The sequence below is a fragment of the Cynoglossus semilaevis genome, chromosome 1, assembly GCF_000523025.1.
Source record: "Cynoglossus semilaevis isolate Cse_v1.0 chromosome 1, Cse_v1.0, whole genome shotgun sequence".
NCBI classification, from domain to species: Eukaryota; Metazoa; Chordata; class Actinopteri; order Pleuronectiformes; family Cynoglossidae; genus Cynoglossus; species Cynoglossus semilaevis.
The window spans coordinates 29,564,916-29,589,689 of record NC_024307.1 but is presented as its reverse complement, the minus strand read 5'-3'; the positions used below and the strand labels follow the sequence as shown (position 1 = coordinate 29,589,689).

At 39.4% G+C, this 24,774-nt stretch overlaps 1 protein-coding gene across 19 annotated transcripts in view; it reads left to right on the top strand.

Moving 5' to 3' along the window:
- Positions 1-24,774, top strand: part of LOC103390782 (adhesion G protein-coupled receptor L3) — a 197,581-nt gene that overhangs the window by 80,254 nt on the left and 92,553 nt on the right. For all 19 annotated transcript variants that reach the window (XM_017034883.2, XM_017034884.2, XM_008326847.3 and 16 more), the window contains exon 5: positions 21,666-21,775. In XM_017034883.2, coding sequence (XP_016890372.1) covers positions 21,666-21,775 — 110 coding nt within the window. The remainder of the gene's footprint in view (positions 1-21,665; positions 21,776-24,774) is intronic.

Here is a 24,774-nt window from a genome sequence, read left to right as displayed (position 1 = left end):
ACATCAGGCGTGATTGAGGGATGAAGAAGGAGAAGCAGATGGGAGGATCCTTTGTGTGTCGCAAATGATCTTTCCCATACGTTCCAGTTCTCATTATCCTTGGCTTTTGACCTTATTTTAGAGTTGAAGGATTTGATGAAATATTTGTTTAAACAGAGGAGCGGGATTAACTGAAAAATCCCCTTCGGCTCTTTGCCCATTTTCATTTAAATCCCCTCATCTCCAGCAGGATGTGGGGAGTTTAGATTCTTTGGTTGGAAAAGAAGGAAATTAGATGTCTGTTCATCACAAAGTTACCCTTTAAAAGATGTGGAGATTGAGAAGTTGAACTAAGTGAAAGTTCTGAAAGTCAGTTGTTTAAACTTCAGGGTATGAATTAGGATGGATAGGCTGCACTGGTCAGAAGTCGGTCATATTGGAAATAGTAGAAGCCCTTCCCTGCCAGTGCATAGTTGGACTTAACTTTAAAATAAACATATATTAAAGAGAAAATATTAGACTAATTTAGTATCTTTTCGTTTGTTTTTAATAAGTTACTGCTTTACTCTAGTGTTGCAGCGACAGCACCAGTTCACGGGTAATGAAAGCATTCAAATGAAATATACCATTAAAATGACAAAGATGCAAACTACAGCCAACTTGTTTTAATGAATTAATTTAATGTTATATACGCAATAACTAAATGGAGGAAGTGTATACTACAGATATGCATTTTTAGAATATTTTAATTAAACAGAGCTTCATTGGCCTAAACCAGTGATTATCAACTGGCAGACTGCCGGGCCAACCAAGCCAGCTCAAGACTGGAGAACAAAATAAACATCAAATAATAAATGTTATCAAAAATGTTCTTTCATTTTATTTGAGTCCCCAGCCCCCATGGTGTCAGTCCAGGAGAAATCTGGCCCTCCTGGAAAAAATACTTTCTGAGCCCTAGTTAAAGCTACGTATGTTAGTCCAATATTACCTGTTAACTGGTCAATTAGATTAGTGCAAAGCAGATGAAATTAGAAATACAACATATCTACATCAGGTACAGAATTCAGTTATACTTGGTGCTTCTTTTACTCTTTCTGTGATGCCACTCTACTTTACACAGGACTATTTGTTTGTCCTGCTGTGTTTTTTCTCCATTATGAAATTATGCGTGTAGCACTTGACGATAATTGAACAAAAACAGGACCCAAGGGCCCAGCTGGGGGACAAGTGACTGAATGTTTTTGCACAGACTGATTATGTGCAAAAGAAAATGTTGGATGGAAAAATATCCTCCGGAAAAAAAACACAGAAAATATATTTTCTCTTCAAATGATTTTCAGATTATTAAATGAATTTGATGTCTTTTTCTACTTGGACAACAGTTGAAAAGGTTTATTTTTCTGGACTCTTTTCCTTCCTGACATCCTAACTTTTCATCATCCCTTGTTGTTTTCAAAGCCTTCTCCGGTCGACCTTAATTAAAACCTGCTGTCTTTGATCGTAGCAAATTATTTGCTCTTAGTTTCTAGCTGGCTCCCTTAACAGTCGGCAGTGTGCCGACATGTCCACTGAAGACAGTGGCAAATAAAAAGATAACAAAGTTCCCCTGGTGCGAAACGTTTAAGGGACATTTTCTGGTGTCTCTCAGGAGAAACGGACAGAGGACGGAATTGACTCAAGCTCAGCCAGTGGTTTGAATCGACCGTAACAGTGTCCATATTTGGATCCTGAGCTGAATGCCCCATAGACTTTATTATGCCCCTTACAAATTTAGCACTTTCTCAAAGAGTTCTAAAGTTTGTGAGCTTTTCAAAAAAAAAAAAAAAAAAGTTCTCAGCCCCTAGGAGGCGTGGAACTGGTTATGGTCTTCTCTGGTGTTGGATTAATAGCCGTCACAGTGGTAGCCCACTAAACCTGAAGTTTTACAATGTGAATAAAGTGGAAGTGGGAGGCCTGAGTCCATTTGTCAGCTATGGGAGTGATTTTCACTCGGATGAGTCCAAACAGTAAAGAAAGAGCTAATTCAGACAGGAGCAGGTGGTTGGTCAGGGAGCAGGGAGCACACGATGGTTTTTTTTTTTCCTCCAAAGCTCAATCTGATATTTACTCTTCTCTGCACTGAGTTTCAGCATCGTTCATCCATGTTCTTTGGGTTTCTCTGCTTCTTCATCTCTTAATTGGCAGGTGGAAGAAGCCGATGAGAAGATTTGAAGCCTGCTGTTCTGTCTGCTGCTCTGGCCACACGGTGTGGATCCAAAGATATTTTTCCAAGTTTAAAACATGAAGTTTTCTAGGTATTCTAGCTGATAGACTAAAAAGAAATGGCAACAAAAGGATGGTTTCAAGCTGAGCAGATGACTTATTTAAATTATGCCATTTATCAAAAAACACTCAGAGACATGGGGGATCCATTTTCAGACAGAACCTGCAGTTTATTTAAAAGACTCAAATTCATCTGCAAATGAAAAACAAGACCATGCACTGTGAGGAGAATTCTACTTAGAAATTGACAAATATTAGCTGTAAGGAAGAGACTGCTTTATTTAAAATGAACAAAAACAAATTTTAATTTTTGTTGTGGAATATGCGATATATTCAATTTTTATATTAATTTATAACTTTTTAATTTAATCTCCCGACTAAATTGGACAGTTTCTGCTTGTCTTTTAGGTTAAAAAAACAAACAAACACTAATCTAAAAAATCCCGTTGATTTGTTTAGTCCCAGAGCTGAAATTATTAATTGAAAATTATTCAAATTGAAATTTTAAGACTTTTTAACACTAATTAATTCTGGATATTGTGAAAGATTTTTGATTTCATTGAAAGGCTGTGATCTTAAAATACCATATCAATGCAGACAAGGTGCATTAATAATTAAATTCCTCCAACTCCAAATTTTAATTATACTTTTGCTGAATATTTCTTTTCAAAAACATCCAAACACACATTTGACAGATAAATCTAGTTGCTGTTATTTAGGGTTATCAGGTTAAAAATATTAATCTAATGACAGCGCTATTATCAATATTTTTTCTTTTCAAACTTAAATATAAAAATGATTGAATTTCATTTTAATGAATTGCAGAAACCCTAAAGTTGACTCCTAGCTTTCCATTCCTCTGTATGGATGAATTTCCTTATGTATAAGAGCTGAAACCATAAACCTGTTAGGAAGAGCAGCTGATGAAACCCTAACCTTCCTTTCAACCCTGTCTGCCAAAACATTCATTACAATTAATTTCTGTAATTGTTGACATGCGTGTTGAACTGTTGCCTTAATAACTTGCAGGAGTGATTATGCTTTTCAATAGATGTGATGAACTGTGTTAGAGGTAAGCGGGCTGGTAATCCTCAGAGGAAATAATGTTCCACAGCTATCTCTGTATGTCATGTAAACAGGATTATAATGAAGGACTGGAAGTTTATGTGATTGTAAAAACAGCCTAAGTAAACCGCCGTCTCAGATTTGGCAGAGGCTGCCTTTTATCTTACGCTGGAATCCAACCCTTATTAATAAGTTTAGTTAAACAAAGGCAAACGTCGAAATGAGGAGATACATAATACGCTTTACGACAGAGCATCATGACGCTGTCAAATAAAAGTTTTAGTGTCTGCACTAAAACAAAGGTACATCACCTGCCTTTGGCAGAGTCTGTACGTTTTCATCGATGCTTCCGCATGATTATCCCGTCGCTCTTTTGTCCTCTAGTGGAGGGAACTATTTCTGTCAATCACCGCTGCGCTGTGCACACCAGTTTGAAATGTAAATAGGTTCAAGATTCCCTTTCCGTCTCAGAGCCGGTGGGACGACTGCCACATGTTTCAGACTTCAGACATGCTCATGGAAATCTCCGTTTAATCTTGTTTGTGTCACGTCACGTTGCAATCTCATGTTGAATTATGGAATGTGAAACGACTTCAGTGAGTGACATTTTGTCTGTAGCTACATTATCACGCTGCATTGTTTCAGATTCTCTGTCACTGCCAAAGATAGGAAAGTGAGTTGTGTTGAAGCCCAGCTGATTTCCTTTCTTATTCCCCAGGAATGAAAAACCGCATTGTCTGATCAGAAATCATCAACGCTCTCAGTCCCCCGACCCCCTCACACATGCACACACACTTTGTAAAAAAAACTTACAGCCTTTTTTCTGGGTTGAAAATGTGTGGAGTTGGTAGATGTTTGTCATCTGCCCTTGTTGGCATGGGAAATTGCTTGAAAATAACTTATCTCTGGGAGCTGAGACTGCAACAAAGGTGCTACAGTCCTACTGAAAGGATGGATGGCTCAAACTGCTTGGCCGGGAAAGCCTCCAGTTGTTGCTCAGCCCAGCATTACACGGCACTTTCTTCCTCTCCTTAATCCTGCTATCTCCCCCCTCTCTCTTTCTGCCCTGTCTTCTCAATTACTGTTTGACTTCAAATCCCTTCTGCACTCCTTAGCTCTCCTTTCCTTCATTTCACTTTAATGTTTGCTTCCTTTCTTTTGTGTCTCTGTCCATCATCCCTTTTTCTAAGTGGTTTGTGCCGAGCATGAATGAGTGGCTGCGCTCCAGGTTCTGTGGGTGCCGCCGTCACAAGGACAGCTAAAGTGGGGATCTGCATTCACGCCACATGTCCCCTAAAATCGGTGGAATGAAATCAAGATGGCGAGACAGGCAGAGGTTTCACCTTGTTGAAGTCACTAATGGCTGCCCATGGTTAGCAAACCACAAAGACCTTTTTAATATTAGTCAGGCCTCTGCTTTAACATTTCTTTTTCAGGATTTTATGGATTTTATGATTCATGTTTTTCATCTACTGGAAACAGGGATGATTTACTTGCCTGCATAATCAATATTCAATTAGAAGCACAAAGTTATCGTTTTAATTTAAAGGAAGAAAAAGTGAGGACACTGTTGCAGTCACTGCCTCATAGCACGGTTGCATAATTCACTTTGATTCCTTCCCAATTAGCTGCATGTTCATACTCGGTGCCACCGGAGCTCCACGTCTAAACACCCACCAGTCTATTAGGAAAGACTCAGCAGTCGACTCGTATCCACAGGGTTTTTCTCTCACATGACGCCCAGTACATTAGCAGGTCCTGATAATAGATGGATTTAATTAGGCAACGCTTGTCACTGTGGTGACTGACAAGGTTTGGTAGGCTCTGATAACCACAGTCGGGTTAATTGGGTGATTTCCACAATGACATTGTCATTAGTACCATTTAAAGACACGTCTGACCTTTACACTGTTTTCAGTATTGTCCACCAAAGGTCTCGTAGCTACATGTGCAGGTTGCTAGTTCAAATTGCCAGTAAGAAAAGTAAGAAAAATATACATCAGGAACAACAGAACTAAATATGTAAATGTACAAAACTGTGTTTATATTAACTTTTTTAGGTTGTCGTCACCAACAAGAATTGGTCAATTTGCTGTTTAACCCAACCACTTTCAATACTGTGAAACTTTCTACTCACTTACTACCAAAGTCACCATTTAAACGAATTTATTGATTGTAGTATGTGCGCCTTCCAGTGGACTCACCACCCACAGGAAGGTTCACGAGGGGCTGGTACGGTGCAGTGTGATTTGGGTGGTGGTCGTAGAGACTGCTGCCCCCACGACCCGGTAACGGATAAGCGGACGAAGATCGAAGGATGGATTCCAGTATGTTACTAAAAATCCACATTTTTCCAAGGACAGTGAAGGCATCACTGTCGTCCTTCTTTGTGTCTTTGCTTGGGCAGAACTAGCCTGCCAGTTACAGAGAACAAAAGTTGCTTTCTCATCTTGGCTATGACCTACATTGCCCTTAAGTAACCAAATTCAAATATAAATACTCTGCTGTTGCACTCATCTACTTGTGTGCTTCCTCTCTTTTTTATCCTTGAGCTTTTTCAAGTGATTTTCTCTCTTAGGAACAGAGAGCACTAAAAAAAAAAAGTGGTCAGTCCAGCCGATGTATAAAAGCAACTATGTTTCCATCTAATGGTTGTAGTAACAGTACGTACCGAAATCCACAATCACCGACTGTGGTGGAAATTCTTCTTGAAAACAGCTTTTTTCCCTCTTCAATCCCGGCAGCAGTGAGTCTCCAAACCAAGAACTGTTGTGCGGCAGTAAAGTGTTGTCATGTGCCAGATCTGTCTTTTATCGACCCTGACTGATTGTGTCTCCACCTCACTGATATTCACTGGCACAAACACAGGCTCCTTTCTCAGGGTTTTGTCTGTCTGGAGTAGCCTCCCCCCACTGGCCACACGCTTGCTTGTGAAAGCTAATTATACCAGGCTATTTTCTGACCAGGGAGCATGTCAATATTACACAGTGGGAGAGCTCTCTCTCCCTCCCTCTCTCTCTCCCTCGCCCTGTGCTGCATTCTTATTCATGAGCCTTAATTCCATCAGTGGCCTCCTCAGCCACTGGACCGTGGACCTTCTTTAGTGCGGTGGGTTTTTTAAGCAAAGTGCTTTTAGATGCTACCAAGTAATGGCACGCCACCAGGGAGTGTAACTTGCGGCGCCACCCTCTCTCCATTTAGTGTGGAACATGCACAAAAGTGCTTTATATGATAGAAGAGAATGGCTTTGGTAGTTGCTGACATGAAGCTAATTCTGTCATACATGTTCATCAGGGTAGGAGGTGCAGAGGGTGAGGGAGGGGTGGATGAATGTGAGGCTCAGCTTGTCTTTCAGCGTCTGTGGCAGAACGTTTACACAAAGTCTTTTCATTGGATTTTGGATTTTTTTTTATTATCTCAAAACCAGTAGCAGGATTGAATCAAATCATATTGTTGTTGAATGAACGGTTCACTTTACTTTTATGAGGTCATTTTATGTCAAAGAGGTAATTTCTTTTTTGCCCTTAAAGAAATGTGCATAAAAAAATAAATCAAAGGAACATACTTTGTCTACTTGCTAACTTGATTTTAATTTGCAACCCTTTAGATTTAACCAAAGCTCAATAGGATGGATACACGGCAAAACGATACATAGAAAGTTCAAGTGACAGGAAAGGAGACGTTTGGTTTTTATTGTCATAAAGGAAAATAAAGGATGCTTCATTTCCCTACTGCTGTTACTGATAGTGTCTTATCAGGTTCCTGATGTCAACTTCAAAACAAACCACACGTCACTGATACGGTTACTTACAATGCTGTTACCTTTCAGCTTCAGAACCTCCAGTCTGCTGTGGTTTGATTAGTTACGGGACCCGAATTTTAAATCTTCTTTACAAGGATCAGGGCTCCACATCAGACTTGAAAGAGACCCAGTTACGGGCCACTGCCGTAGGACATATACCGATTGCTTCCTTCTGCTGTTGCAGCTTCTGCTTTCCAAATGACGCAAGGGAACATGAAAGAGTTCGATAGTGAAGCTATGAGGAACATGAAAGAGTTCGATAGTGAAGCAGAGCCGGTGACCTGCTGTTGTTAGAGTTAATAAAAGATGATAAAATGATGGAGCTGTTAGAAATGACTTTTTACAAAAACTAAATAAAATTCACTTGAATGAATTAGTTAATTTAGCTTGCAGTTATTACAGAGTTATATCTTGCTCATCTTGCTCATTTTATGTTAAGTAGAAAACTGAAGTGTAAATTTAAATGTATTACTAGTGTGAGAAATTATTTTCTCATCTTGATGTGCCACGGCTCCACTGGGTTTTCTGCAGCACCACACACAACAACAACATGGTTAAAAGGGTTAGATGTCTTTGGGAGATACAGTGAAGGTTAGGCCTGAGTTGCTTTAGCTCCCCGTTAATCCTGCTTTGAAGACGGGCCCCAGGTCACAGCAGATAGCAGAGATGATGGAATTAGGAGAGTGTAACACAGTTTGGGTTTCGTCAAGCAGCAGAACAATGTGCACACATCAGAAAAGTGTCAGAACTCTGAGCATTTTGCAATAAATCTTTTGCCACACACCGGCAACGGCACTAAATACAAAGCAGTGTTTGGAAGCAGCTGAGGAGAAACAAACAACAAACAAACGTGCTCCGGGCTTTGTTTTTCCACTAGAATGAGACCTTCCTACACTTCCTCCTCTCCTCCGGCTGTATCTCAGGAAAACTGTTGGTGTGGAAGGAAAGTTAAAAGACAGTTAAATGTCTTGGCTTTCCTTAACAAATTTATTTGGACAGCGGTACTGCGTGGGGTGAGAAACAAAGAATGCTTCATCACCTCTACTAGTCCAGGGATGAGGGGGCCAGGGCTAAATCCAGATTCGTACTTCTACAGTGATTCACCTCTGCTGAACTGTTGGTTTGTAAGAGGACAACCTAAATGGAGCCAGGTGATCACAGCTAATCTTAACGCAGTGGGACTAGAAATGTAGATGGTAAAGTTAAGGGAAGGCCAAGAAAACATAGTTGCTTTATTTGTTGTTGTTTTTTACATAAAGACTGTAGAAGAAAGTGGATATTTTCTGCCCATTGCAGACTATAGTTGCAGGGTATGTTATTGGAAAATCCAACTACAAATCATGACTGATTACATTAGTCTTCCAACCTAAAAACTCCAGTTACTTTCTTTCTCTTTTTCTAACATCCATCTTTTATATTTACCTGCACTCATATAATACTGTACAACAGTTTTGTGCATATGTTCATTTACTACTTTATTTCTCTTTTGTCCAGAGAAAAGATGTTTTTCTTAATAAAACATGTGGGTGGTGGACCACAGACAGGCCATAGTGACCACTGATGGCTAAAAAAAAGGTGCCAAATTGTGCTTTATAGTTGATGTATATATGCAGCTCAAAGCCTGCCAGCTTTAACTGTAATTTTGAATTAAAAAATATCTTATTTTATGGCCTAATGCAGCAGATAAATATTAAAAAGAAACTTTCTAATCAAATAAAATTCTATGACCCTCGGCCTCTATGGGAGGTACCTCTATGGGCTCTCTGGGGTTCTTGACCCCTATTTTGAACACATTGCTGTATAACAGAATTCTGTCCAGACATTTTTGTGGGATACATTTTAAAGTACATTTTTAAACTCCAAAAGCTCCAGTAATGAAATAATTTAAAATGTAAAATCTACTTCACAGCCGCCGCCGCTGTCTTCCATTCATCAACATGCTAACTGTACATCTTGTAATGACTCAGACCTCTGTGCCTCTACAGCCCAGTAAATTACTTTCCTCTCAGACTTAAGACGTGACTGAGACTGCCTTGAGTATATTGACGCCCAGGAGACAGGAGACTTCAGTCAAGCACAAGCTTTTAATCCCAATCATGCTGCCTTCAGGACAATTCCTTAAGACCCCCAGTGATTTCCCGCATGCCAATGCAGGCCTGGACCTCTGCCGAGCCATCAATGCCTGACCACCCCTCCACCGCCGCCCCCCTTTCCTCTATTGAACACTGAGGTTGCTCATAACCCCTTGCTCATCTTTCATTATTGAGATGTGAATGGGGGAAGGTCAGGGGGTGGCTGCCATCGATCGGTCAACAGGAATATTTGATTGTCGCTCACGAGGCTTTGCCAAGGCACTCGTCTTCATGACAACAAAGCGAGCCACTTGAATGTACAAAGAGGCTGAGCGACAGGAAACCTGGAACCTGGAACAGAAACACATCCGCTTTAAGACCCCCAAGGTCAACTGAAAGATGAGGAAAAAGATGAACTGGGATTTGTTACCGTTCCTGAATTGGACTTGTGTACAGTGGAGCAGCTTGATATTAGAGGCATCTGTTTGTGTGGCTCTGATCTGAGGCGATAGCAGTTTAACACACTCCTGGAAGCTAAGAACTACAGCTGATCGTTAGAGAGGCAGTGCAGATTTAGGGCTTTGAAAGGGGGTCTTTGAAGAAGGGGAAGAGTTAAAGGCATATTCTGATCCAAGTTGGACATTGGACGTTACCATGGTGACAGTGACTGAAAATGAAAAATCTGTGCTCAAGGGCAGGCCTGGGTGTGTTTGTGTGTGTGTGTGTGTTTAAAAAGTAAATGGGACATTGTGGTGGAAAGGATTACTGATACAGTGTGACTATTGATTTTTGGTCCAGATTATAAATACAGTGAATGGAGTTCTAGTCAGCTTGTTTCGTGATGAGTACATTTTGTATTCTTTTTGTTGTTGTTGCAGAAAGACTTTAGAAGCTCTTACTAAAATTTTCTACAATAAATAGTCAACAGCAGTGGGGCAAAAGGATTAGAATCTTTTTGTTGTTGCTGCTCAATGCCTGAAACCACAAGAGCTCCCTGAGGCACTCCGTTGGCTGGATCCAGAAGAATTCTTTGTTCTTTGTATGTAACAAACGGGACCCGGTGCCTTCAAGAGTCAAAGCAGTGGCATATCTGCCTCTCAGCTTCTCATTCCCCATTCAGTGCGTTTGAAGGCCAGAACAGCAGTGACACCACTGGGTATCTGGCAGAAAAATCTGGCGCTTGCCGAGATGCTCTTGAGATGGGCTCAGAATCTCAGCAGGGTAGGTTCAAAAGGGTAACCCTTGTCAGCTATTCAATGGTGCCTGTCACTTGAATATTTCAGGATGGCTTCTTTTATGCCATGGTGAGAGGGTGTGCAGTGCACCAATGCATGTAAATGTCATATCTTAGCCGGGCAGCTCGCAGCATCGGCAGTGATCACATTTCCATTTAGTCACAGATGAACATACACGTACCGAGCCACACACTCCCATCGCACGTCTTTATGCACGCTTTGCATGTCCTATTATGGTTTTTCTTCCATGTGTGACACATAAATATTAATATGACAAGTTGCATAAATATATATATATATATATATACGGTCCAATACTCATTTTTATACAAAACCTGCCAGATTGAAGCTCAGCCCAAAATGAGCCTACGGGCTTAAAATCCCAGAGGCCTCTCCTGGAAGATAAATCAAGCGTCCTCTGCTTGAAAAGGTAACAGAATCAAGCGTTCTTTGGCCAGAATAGAAAAAGTAAAAATCTAGGAAATCGTAAATCATTAGAAGGACAGACTCCAGTGAGAAGACATCGGCCACAAAAACAAATCGATTTGTGAGATTCTTACATATTTCAGTCCTCCCTCCTTCCTGTGTCACCTGACGAGACACTGTGGGCGTCGTGATTTACATATATATGCCTGAGATCTCTTATAGCATTGACATAAAAATGAGCTTTATTTTGTTTGACTTTTGATGAAGGATACTGTTTAAAACAAGGCCTGTCAAATTTTATGTGCTATTAGTATAAATAATAAAAATAATAATAATTAATAAAAATAATGGGCAGAATTTAAAGCATCGTATATCCAACAATTCCACTCTCTGTTTGACCTCATACACACTCATTACAAACACACTGCAGGCTAAAATAATGTTTAATTTGACCAAAGCACCCGCAGCTTTAACTACTGTCCAACAGGTCTTCAAGGTCACATGTCCACTCAGCTTCAGACCAGAATTACTGAGCTGAGGACAGTCAGTCAGTCAGTCTAAGGCTGACAGGCTGACCGACATTATTGATTTTTCACGGGCTGCAGACTGATTAATATTTTTGAGGAGAACAGGAAATTCTTCACGCAATCCACAAGCATTAAGTTATGACTAATATCCACCAACACAAAATAAAATAAATAAAAAAATATATAGATATATATATTAGCATATTTTTGTGACATTTTTCTTACATGATAATTTCATTATTTGCAAGAACTAACTTACATTTGGTAATTGTCTTTCTGCCATATACAAAAAATATTTTTGGTTTGGAATGCTGACTTTATTCATTCATTCATTAATAATGATCAATTATCACAATTAATTATGAATAATCAATTGATAACTACCAACTGAATATTCAGACGTTTTAGCTGCTGACAGGACTAAATAAAAATCAAACAGTATCTTATGCCCTGTCATGATTGGTATGTTGAGTTGTCAATCCATCATGACGTACTGCTCTGATGTCAGGATCCCCGAGCTAGTCTTTTAATTAGCATCTGTCGAAGCTAGTGCGTCTTGCACGCATGTGTCACACGTATCGTGTGTCTGCACCTTTGATGGTTTCATTTACATACAACCCTTTATCTCATCTATCTCTCTGTGATAACGACGGAGAAAAATGAGTCTTGGCCGAACTTGAAACTCTCTTCAAGTTTAAACAAAACACTGATCTTTCCTCTCTTTTCCAGCTGCACTATTTACAATCAATTCCAAATCTCCTGACATCCAGGGAAATGAGGATTGAGGATTAGTCTGCCCAAGTACATTTTTTCCCCCAGTGAGATAGACAATGTTTGCGTCCCCCAGAGGAGTGTTCACCGTGCCCCCACCTCCACAGAGGCAGAGATAAGCTGTGCGTGTGAACGCATGTATGAATTCGTGTCATGTAGGATTCATTTCATGAGCCCGTTTGTCTTCAGAGGAATTGGCAGCATGTGGGAGAATGTAGTTCCACGTTCATAAATATGAATTTCTCACACTCAAATAAATCAATTATCACGTCATAGAAATGTAAAAGACTGTATTCATCTACAAGATAACAACACTTTTAATCGATGAATTTTGGGTGAATAATTCATTTTCCCTCTACTTTTGGATTTAGAGTCGTCTCATCCCCCGACACTTCTCAGCGTGTGCTAGATTCATACCTACATGGGCGTTTGGTACGCAGCAGCCTGATAGATGTGTGAAGCATGTGCAGCATCACGGATTGACCTTTGAGGTGGAGAAAGAAATTGCATCACCTAATACCTGTTGTGGCTCAAAAAGATATGAATTATTTCAAGGAGGGAAGCCAAGCAAGTTTGATCTGTCTGCTGTTGGATTGCTACGCCTTTGGAAAACAAGAGCAGAAATTTATCGTTTAAAAAAATGACGAAGAAGGGACACTTTTGTCAGCATACAAAAACTTGGCCGAGCTAAAGTTTTAGAGTTAATCTAGTAGGACAATCTCAGCCTTGGTTTGAGGTTTCAGATGTCTGATGTTTTGAATTTTTTTTTTTAGAGATACATGATATATATCATTATTGTTCAATCACATATTTTCACAAGCCATATGGTTGTGATTCCAACTCCGAAAAACACTTTATATTTATTCTGACAGTTAGTGAACACATGCGTTAAACCCTTCGGCCCCCCTGCTTTCCCCGTTCCTTATACGTCCAGAAATGTGACAAAATGGGAAAATATTTGCAGTGAAACTGATGAAAGTTTTTAATGAGATACACATTTGTTTTACTTGTTAATCCGTATTTGGTTTAACTCCCATAACATTTTTGAAGGAATACAGTTTTATATCATGTTTAATGTTTCTTTGTCCTCAAAAGATTCCAAAGGGATACTTTTACAAGTCCTTGAAAATATATTTCAAACAATAATTTTAGATCTAAGTCAACTTTGAAGATATCTAGTGTTATTTGAAGAACACTTGAGGATATTGAGGTGACTTGAGGTTCTGTAGAATAATAAAGACATTCAAGCATTTGTTCACAATTCGCCTGAGTTTGCTATCAGTCAGTACTCATTTTTTTAGGCAGTCTTTTTATTGATGGAAGCATTACCTTTGACAAGGTCAATAGCTTGACTGGCAGGAATGCAGCCCCTAACTTTGACAGAGCCCCCTCTTTCTACACAGTATTTGCTAGTTTTGTTTTTACTTGTTCTTCAGACTCTGACATCACTTTAAATCCCAATTTGCAAGTTGATCACTTCTTACAACTTTTGGTCAAGTAATGGGCCAAACAGGGCTGACATTTATTGAACAACCTATAGCATCGTCTGGATGTGGGTCAGAAAATCAGTGTACATTATGGACAATTTAGTTTTTGTAAATGTTGTAAATGTGCAGTTAATTGGAATTCAAACACTGCATTGTACCAACCCACAAACTATAGGTACAGACTTGCAATAATGCATGATTTGGCCTGCAGGCCTTGAGTTTGACATGTGTGCATTAGACAAATAAATTGAGTTAGATTATTGCTATATTTCTTTGTGAAAGCTACGTACTGATATACTTTATGAAACTTTGTTTTCTTTATCAATGAAATCTTAGACTGTCGTAGGATTACAATTTTTTAATATGATTAAACTTGTGTGACTCAAGTATTTTCTGGCAGAGACACTATGTACTGTACAGTACATAAAGTACATCTATTCATTTACATTATTAGGAAGGTTTTTGTGCTCGCGGGGCCAACGTAAAGAATTCCGTTCAGCATGCCTGTCAAGCATAATGAGACTCTCGCAGACACAGGAGGCTCCACCCTCCCTGAGGACGACCGGAGGTGCTGCACAGTGTCACCTCAGTCTATCCTGTACCACATGGAGCCTGTAAGCAGGGACGGCCTGACCTGTACCGACCCTCAGAGAACATCACTTCTGCACATCACCCTCATTTCCATTTTAGAAACTGGTGCACTGTACTCTAAGACATCAGAATGCAGATACATCCTTTTCCTGGTACGGACATGCATTGTTTAGAAACCCAACTTCCAATACAGCCGCTCGGTAATTCTCTTTGAGCTGCAGAGATGAGAAACATTATATCTGACAGGAGATAGTATTGTATTGTTAGCCTAAAAGCATGCACTGGGGCATTGACAGAATTCAGATGGATCTCGCCATAACGTTATTTTGTTTTTTCTCCCTCTGTCTCTCCAAGGCCACTTTGTCTGCTGCAATGCCGGAATTGTTAGTACGATAAGCAATCTTCTGGAAACTTGGCTCTACAGCGGTCGGAGAAATGCATCTCATTAGCTAGGTAGCCGCACGGCTAGTTTGCAGGTTTTTATCTGAACACGTAAATTGCTGACAAGGATCCCATAGATCAGGTAAAACGAGGTCAGGAGTAATTAGATTAAGGAGGGGAGGTGGTGCAGCAGCAGCTCCTGCCTCCGTTCTGGCTCGTTGTTGTGGAGCTGTGTCGGGCTCAGTATCTACATTCTGACGTGTCCAATTCTGTGTTCTGACCCAGAGGGAAGTGATGGGGCAGATGTGTCAGAGAACAGCAGGCAAACGCAAAAGTAAATACATTTCTCTGGTGAAGCACTAGAGTGGAGAAGTGCACCCCCCTTGCGCCCCCTGGTGAAGCCTCTCACCTCCAGTCTATGAGGCGTCTGACAAAACAACAGCTTAGAAAAAGTATTTTCCCAAGTTAAACTTTTCTTTAGACAAAAGTATCTCAGAAATGAGATGATGTTATATTTCCTAACTCTGTTGGTATATATTCACAGAAAAAGAGAAACACACACACACCAGTTAAAAGTTTCTTATTTATAATTGTCTATCATTTTAATTTGTATTTATTCTGTCTTTATTTGTACAGTTAATTTAAATTTTGTATTATTTTTCACCAAATTGTAACTAAATTCTTTTGAATTCACTTTGTCAAATTAATAGAATTATATTTGCTATATTTAATTTCAAAAAGGTCTTAGTAGACAAAATGTCAGAAATATTTTTGTTGACTAAAATAAATTAGTTTTATTCAACTAAAAGAAAATTAATTGGGCTTTGCTATAATTTGATTTAATTGTTTTAATTATTATATTTTATTTCATATCTACTATCATTTAGATAACTTATATTGTTTATTATTTAACACTGACTTATATAGTGCTGTGTTATTCATTGAAGTATACATAGACACGTAGTAGTAATAAAAAAAGGCCAGAACAAGTTTTACTTCATATCTTTTCCTGATTAGTCACGTATGTAAATGATCTGTTGAACTTTGTTTGAATCTCAGGTTGGTATGTCTGCAGATAGTAATATTTTCTAAATCATTTTGTCACGTAGTCAGTCCACATGCTAGAAAAAAAAATCAAAAATAAATCTATTATTCCGCTGCCGAAAAAAAGGTCACTATGATTGGATATCAGTTTACAGGTCCCGCCTTCTAGCCAACAAACATACAGTAACTCTGATTGGCTCTCGCTGCCATACATTTTCCAAAGTCGTTTGTCTGATTTGCCTGATTGTAGTTCTGTTGTTATAGATTGACTTATGGCAGTAAACATAGTGGTGTCAGTTTAACTTTGACTTCCTGTCTAGTTTAATTTTTGTTTCTGGGATGAGTGTTTCACCAATGAAATGAAGAAATCAACAATGGTTCACACTTTGTAAAACCACAAGTCTCTGCACTATTGTGCTACATCTGGGTCCAACACTGGCTGCAGGCTGATATAGTCATATGAACTTGTGACTGCAGCTGTGGGCATCAGTCTCTGTCTCGCAGACACACCGTTACCATTACTATTATTATATTTAAATATACATACTATGAGCTGTCCTGAGGAAAAATGGACACTCACCTTCCTCCAACCCACAGATAATAAGTGGGGCAGCATATTTTTGTGTAGCCATCCATCAGTGGAGTTAATATTTTTCCTCATCTATCACCGTGAGACATTAACGAGCCTCGACTCTTATTTTAGTCATTTCTGTCGTCACCTCAAAGTGCTCACTCATCCAAAAACACGCTGAAACAGGAAACGCCTGTGTTTGTCAGGCTGAGCTTGTTCCTGCCTTTAAAACCCTTGATCGCCAGCCAAGCTCGGGGCCACATGGGTCGTGGCGTATCGCACCTCCACCCATAAACTCACAAAAATTAACTCCACTTTTAAAGCACTCTCAGAGTACGTCTCCCAGTTAATCATCTCTTCCATGGAGAGCTGTATAATGCCTGAGTGTGACTGTATGGAGTTTTCTAAGCTTGTTGTTGCGTCGGGATGATGAACGGCTTATCTCCTAAATACACCGTTAAAGAGAAGGAAACCCGTGCGCTGTGAAAATTCTGAAAAAAAAGCTAATCTGTGTCAATGACGGAGAAGGATTTAGAGCTGTCAGGAGGACAGCAGCAGGGAGAAGACGTTCTTCTTGGGAAACAGAATGAAATTATTATAAGCAGTCCATGTGGTGACGGACGGTCAGTTCTGACCTTTGCTTAACCACAAATAATAAAACTTTTATTCTGTACTTCACGTAGTTTATTAAAGGTCAGGCACACATTTATATTTATATATATTTATATGTATTTTTATACAGTAAATGCTGTGCAGTTTTCCCACTGGAATTTTACAGTGCTGCCTTAAAAAATGGAATGTCCCGGGTTTTGTTCGCTCCGACTGTAATTTCCCAGTCAATAAAGTACAACCATGTATCTATTTGGACAGAGTTTGTGCTGCAGTTTTCGGTCATATGCGGATTTGTGTATATACTCATCCTTGTTAGTTTGTCGATTTTTTTTTTTTAAAGGAAATCTTCAAGTGGGTGTGGCTTAAATCTGTTCTCATACATGGATTTTACATCTGTTACAGACTTTTAGATCGAACAGTGAATCAGCATAGGAATTCAATTAATGCAAATATTACTTTGAGCAGGGAGACAGTCTCCCTATTTATCTAATTTATTTATTTTTTGCTTTGAAAATAAACTAATCCAAAGAAACAAATCTGACGTTGTTGTTGCACACAGTGGCAAAAATTTTATTCAATGTGATTTAATTTAGGTAATTGATAAAATGTTTGTTTTTGGTGGGTTAATTCTATGTTATTTACTCAGACAGAGTAATGCAATTATTGAACATAAAACAGTTATACAATACAATCATTGGTCATTGTAAAATAAATCCTAAAATGTAGAAAAATCCATTCTAGTGTTTTTAATTTAAATGGAACCCTTCAGTCTTAGCTGACATTGGTACACTGTTCATTGAGCAGATGTTGTTCTGCTTTTAGTTATTATTATAGTTATATTATTATTAGTTATTTTTATTCTGTTTATTATAATAACTTAATACCAAACTTTTGCAACAGAGAAATTTTCAAGGTGACATATTAAACAGGTTTTTCCAACTGCTTTATAAATAATGGGAAATTAAGAGACGCAACAGATGTTTTTATTTCAAAAACAAAATGCACTTAGTAGCTGAAGAAAAATGTGATTTATTTCAATAGTTACATAATTGCAACTTTTGTCACAGAATTTATTTTATGTCATCATGTAAAAACATTTTTACAAATGCACCCATGTGGAGGATTTATTGTGTGGTCTTTTCAAAGACCATTTATTATGAATATTAATATTGTTGCAGGAGAATAACATTCTTTGATAAAGAAAAAAATGACAGATATATTTTTTTCCTATTCCATGGCTTATACTTCCTTATCAGAACTTGCACCCACATTACCCACAATGCAACTGCATCAACTTAAAGTTCAGTCAGGATTTGGTGTGCGTTATCTTTATGGCAGCTACAGTGGCTTTAAGCTCCTCGTACAGTGAGATATGCAGCGTGTTGCTGTCTTTTAACGTACCCCACTGAACAAACTCGGAACAAAACTGTTTATTCTTATTCATAACATTCATGGCAAAACTGATGGTTTTGTCATTTTACAGCAAAAACACTGACATGTATGTTCAGTACAAGGGTAACAGAGAGAGTAAAGTGTTCTGTCCTGCTCCCTGTGTTTTTCTTTTACTTGTCAAACTGTTTGCTTTGCAACATAATGGAATAACATTCTCTTTTTCTTAACTGCCACTTAATGGCTCTCTTTGACTTTTTAATAAGTATTACCAAATAGAACTGTCATGTCTACTAAACATAAACAAACAAAAAAAGAAAATACTTACACAGGGCCTTTTTAACCCATCACCAAAGTGAACAGTGGGCAGCCTTAAGCATTAGGGAGCAGTGTGTGGGAGGGTGCCTTGCTCAGAGCACCTCAGTGGTAAGCAGCTGGTGGACTCGAACCTGAAACCACTAAGCAACCACTGCCCTACCCTAGTATGACACATTCCCAGGTTTCTAAGACATAACTGCATATGAATGATTTGGATATTTATGTATTCTGGATATTCTTGATAATGTACTGTGGAATACTGCTGTATCTATAGTAACTGTGTTTTACTGCATCATCAGTCTTCTTCTAGTATGCCATTCATCTGGCCATGTATTCAACCATTCAAATATTTACTCATTCACTTATTTTTGTCCTGTGCCAATGTTCATTAGACCTTTGATTTTTTTTTTTGGTTTTTTTTTTGGGGAGGGGTCCGCACAGCCACTCATCCCACTCACTGTCATCAGAAGCAGCAGCTGGCTCAGTCAGTGATTATAGTGATTACACTTTGTGCTTACATAGGGCTCTGCTGCTTTGTGCCACATCTCCCCTTGTCAGCTGGCAGTCTGAGCTCTAATCTGCCAGTTATAACAAACAGCAGACGAGGGAACAGAAGGGAGGAAGAGCTATAAGGGACGAGGAGTGGGAATGGGGATAACAATGGGATGAAATGTCAAAAATCAAGTGTTTTCCGCTCCTTCTCTCCTTTTAATATAAACTGTTTCCGTGATCTGTCAGTGCGTTCAATTTAGAGGAGATGCTGGAAATTGATAAATGACAGGCTCATATGTACTGCTTTGTTTATCACTGGCTCCCTGCCTTAGAGCAGGCCTGCCGTTTTACTTTACCACCTGCTGCCTTCTCTCTTTCTGCATATGTAAATCTCAAACACACACACACACGCACACACACGTATCTTGATTCATCAGTCAAAGTGAATCCATTTCCCGCTCCCCCTGCTGGTTCAAAGGCCTCCATCAGAGCCAAGTGTCTGATGAAATCCTGATTACCCCCGTAATTGGTAATTGTGAAGTCGTTGTGGCACGTGATGTGGGCAGCTTCTCCCACCATCGATCCCACCACCTACTCTACCATTGATTTGTTCTTAATGCATTTAATTGTAATTATTATTTCCCCACCTTGGGTCGTAGGCTGTTCACTGAAAAATTATGGCCAGGTATTTTTGGCAGACAGAATTTGAACACTGTTTTATGATTGATGTAAAGGCCGGGATTAAATTCGCAATCCTCATCACAATACATAAACCCTGTAGACCACTGCATGGCCATGTTATCAGATTTGGACTTTTTTTCTTTTTGTAGATTTGTAGAAAGAAAATAACCATTTTACTCAGACCTTTTTTTCTTTTTGTAGATTTGTAGGCAGAAACCAGAAAGAAAATAACCATTTTACTCAGACCTAGCTTCATGTGTGTCCGTGTTCGTTCATGCAAAGTGTTTGTAGCTCTGCTCTAACCCCTTGATAGTTGCACCTCTTCCATTCATCTCACTTCTAATTCTTTGTGGCACTTAATCTTAACGTGTGTTCTCACCTGCTGATTACAACCCTCCAGCTGTAAACTGAATAAAGCAGAGAGCCCCGGTGAGATGGAGAGGAGGTGTGGAGATGAGATGCTGCTGCTGCCGCTGCTTCCACTGCCTCCATAATTGTTTCTCACTTTCACGAGCTTGACCTTCCTTATTTATTTGACTGGCGTTTACTGCCAACGAATTAACTCTTCGTAGGCAGCGAGCAGCCAGAGACAAGTGATTGGAGAGAGTGAGTGAGTGAATGACACTATGGTGCCGGGGGTCAGCGTGAGCAGGCCCGGGTTCATGAACCCATAAAGCCAGCACAGGAGAGAATCGGCAGACCATATCTCATTACGAGGTTGGCTTGGAATGAGATGGGCTCCTTTTTTTGCATGTCCCTCAATGATACCATTGATTGGTCGGCAGCCAATCAATGTTAATTAAGGCCTAGAGAATCCTTTAATTGTGGTGTATGAATCATTGTGTCGGACCCCGCCTTGACCTTCACAAGACCTGCGCTGTGAACAGCCTTGCTGGGAATAAATACCTTTATGTATTGCGAGATAATGGCAGTGTGTAAATGAGAAGAGGTTTGACGGACATTTATTTCAGGGTGTACAGTAGCCCGCAGCAGTGAGACCACACTCAGAAACTGGAACAACCTTCACCCTGCTTTTTCAATTTTGCTAACAGATGCAGAGCGCAGACGAATCAATACTTGACAAAACGTTTAAGAGTTAATGTTGTGAGATAAGTGTTGCTATTACGTGTGGCAAGAGGCTCTATGCATATGAAATAGTCCTGAGATTGATGACTGCCGAAAACAAAATGACACATGAGAACACCAGCCGCGGTGTAATTGTGTTTCTTAATGAAGACCTACATTATATGTTAGAGCTGATTTTACACAAAGTTTATTGAGCAGAACATCACATCCACCATCACCACAAACACATCGCCACCCTGCAGCAAAAACCCTGGCACATGGATCTGCAGCCCATACCTGTCTGTGTACGACTATAAGCCCTCAGCCCACACGTAGCATTCCGCAAATATTATTGTATGTGCGTGTGTGTGCGTGTGTGTGTGTGTGTGTGTGAATATACTGTTGCAACCCAATGTATTTGTGGAGTCTTTAACTTCGAGTCATTAGTCATTAGTCATATTTAGGATTGTAGTTTTTTTCTCGATTAATCATGATTATTTGTAATCATTTACAATTATCTCTGATTAAGCTACTCTATGTTTTATTATCAATTCGTTATCGAAAATGTGTTATTACCGTCACGGACATTTTGATTAATGTACCAAACATACATACTTGTATTTGGTGTCAAACAGGACAGAAGTTGCGCTGTGCAGCACATTGTCTTTGTGTCTTGGGCAGCATCTGGTCATGTGATTCCCATGGGATCATAGTCTCTGTTCATCTAAAGCTGCTTTGCTAGAACAGACGACTCTCTCCTCTGTGAACCTCTGTGTCTGTTCTGCCTCTGATTTAGGTGAAAGGCACTATTGACAGCTACGTAATTTGCGGCAAAATAAATGATTGTGATTGGTGCTGTGCTTTTCAGTAATTGGATGATTTTGTTTGTTTTCAGATGTAATAACCGAACACAGTGTGCTGTCGTGGCTGGACCAGATGTTTTTCCTGACCCTTGTCCCGGAACCTACAAATACCTGGAGGTCCAATATGAATGCGTACCATACAGTATGTAACCCTTTATTCTCTCACTTTGACAACAATCGCCGTTAATGTTCCTAATTCCTCTACATGGCTGTGACTCATTACCAGAGCCCAATCAACAGCCGTACCACTCGTGCTCCAAATGAGCAAATCCTCTATAATGAGTCATTCAGCTGAGCAGAGCAGATTAAAATGCAGCAGTGGATGTGGTGACAAGTAATGATTCTCATGATTCAAAAACACAACACCCATTATCAGGTCAGGAAATATTTTTGACTGTGTTATTTACATGTGCAATAAAAGTCATGCGAAGTAATTGTGCATAATGGACACTGTGTTGTTCATTCTTTATGCGGAGCAGTTTAATATTTACTTTCACTCCCTAGCTATTTGCTTACACTATAGCCGTGGCTACAAATTTTTTTCCGCAGCGCTCTACTATTTTAGATAATATATATTGTCACCTCATGTCAACACATCCACAGCTATGGAAACAAAAAACTCCACTGATCTTTGTTTCAAACACTGTCACTGGATGTAGTGAAAACTATTACACATCAGTGCTATGTTCCTACTGTGGCACTAATAAGGATTTATTCAATTTAGAAGTAATTTGAGCTACTGTTTATCCCTGCTGCAATATCTCTACAATCCTCTGTGAGGCCCCGTGCCTGGCTTTGGGAACCAGTGGCACTAATTATTCTGTGTGGGTTATTGGTTTTAATGGTTTATTGAAGAAATGGTTCAAGCTGTAAAGTAAAAGTTGTTTTTACTCCTGCTTTTTAAAACATCCCTGTCTACAAATACCTAAGATAATGTCACTGTTATTTGATCATAGTCTGGAAGGTTCCTTCGTTTCTGCGGTTTTCAGCATATTAATATCTTATGAATTTATGTCTTTGCTTTTGTACCAGCATGAAAGACATTTTGACTGTCAACTAAATTGAAACAGGCTTGTTTTTCAGTTCAGTACAGCTCATCAGTTAATGCTCAGATTGTGGAGGCATCTCTGAAGGGTGTAAATAAAAATTCAATTGGAATAACAGCCTAAAAAAAGTCTTTACCCAACCTAAAAAGGAAACATATGGTCATGGATTGGAAAAATCCATCAGGGGGCAAAAGGATGCACACGCCAAGTGGAATTCCAGGTGAAACCAGAGGAAGTGGAATGCATTTTAGCTTACGACCTCAGGCATTGTGTTAAAACGACCTTTGAAGTAAGCCGTCAAACTCACAGCTATTCATCCGGCCAAAAACCTTGAAATGTTGTGTGCCCTGCTGAGACATGATTTTAAGTGGAAATATCTGGTCAAGGGCGTTTTTATCGTTGCAGTCTGCAGCTGCTGGATTCTGGGAACTTCAATAGTTTCGATCAAAACTGTCTGTGTGTGAAACTTCTGATGGCTTGACTTGCTCCTTTGCTGTACTGCTGAATGGGCTGAATGGTTACCACAAATGTATAACTATTTATCTGCTATTTATTTATTTAGTTATTTTATTACCTGACATTGGACCAAACAAAGACTGTTTTCGCTCATACTTTATATCCAGGAAACAGGAAATCCCTTAATCCCAGGTTAGGTTGCCAAATCTTTAGCTCTGCAGCATACTGCTGTGGCAACCCCTGTCAAACTGACAAGACTAAAGTGATCCTACCAATAGAAGTACCTATAAGAATAACCAAATATACATTGACATTCCTCCATGACTCCAACACAGATGGCGGTGAAAGCCCCCAGAATGGATGGGGCAGTAGAAGAGATTTTTTTTTTTAATTTGCTTCACACTTTTTTTCCCCTTATTCCAATGGCCACATATTTTCAGCGGCTCCCTGTCGTATCCCATTGTCGTCTCGTTATCTGGACTGTTGGATAGATGACACTCTCCTGAATTTTTATGATGGTCACACACAAATTATGGCCTTATGCAAAGAATGTCTGTCCAGTGAAAAAAGTTTCAATTCCCACCTTCCTCCTGATCCTAGTTACACTGCACCTGCCCACTGGTGTTATGGAAATGTGGCAAGAAATTCCGAATGGGTGAAATTCTCTAATGGTTGATGTCTGACTTTCTGGTTGACCTTTAGCCATAACTGGAGATTCACACAGAAAGTGTATTTTTTCCCTACGTTCAAACTTTTGTCTTTCCTATTTAATAGTAATAATGTGAAGATGCTTCTTTGCAATGGTGTCATTTAATATTGTGTGCTTCTCATATTCCACTCTATAATGTTATTTTTCATAATGTAATTTTTATTTTCTGAAACAGTAGAATCAAATTATTGAATCCCTGTCAAATTGTATTTTGGACTTGTTGCATATTGGTCACATGTCAAATATGCATGAATATAATGATAACGTCTGAGTTTTGGTTGCTGTTAAAATTACTGACATTCTGGAATTGCCCTGCGGTCCAATAGGATTTCAAGAGGACACGCCTCATGCTTAAACATCCACCTCCCAGATTTCCCTCTCTTTTTTTTATGAGTAAATTCCCTTCCCTTACAAAAAAACTATGCACATAGATAAACATTCTTTTTCTACTGTTTCAGAAGCCCTCCTGGCAGCTCTGTTACTCTAACATCAGGGGACACTGATTAGTGTCGCAGCAGGGAAGAAAAGTGATGCACCTTGTGGGGCATAAATATGCAACGTGCCCAGCGCTGTTGTAGGGCAAAAGAAAATGTGCTGGCACTGCATAAACATCACAGAAGTCATGTAGGCGTTTATTTGTACACGGTGGGTAATCACTAGTGGTCACTGGAGATGGGTTTTTACACTGTGTTATAACAGGGTCTGTAGGCGGTTCACTTGTGACTCTTCTTACTTCCTGGAGGAGGTAAACTGTTTCTGCTGTGGGCCAGAGCTTCAGGGAAAGTTCTTGCCTAAATTTTTCTTGGTGTCTTCCTGTAACTACAGTACTTGCCACACATTTTTAACAATTTAAATACCAGGTGGACAACTCAAGTGATGGGCAATAAAAACCTCAGGGAAAGTGTTGAGGTTTCACACAGTGCACTGCAG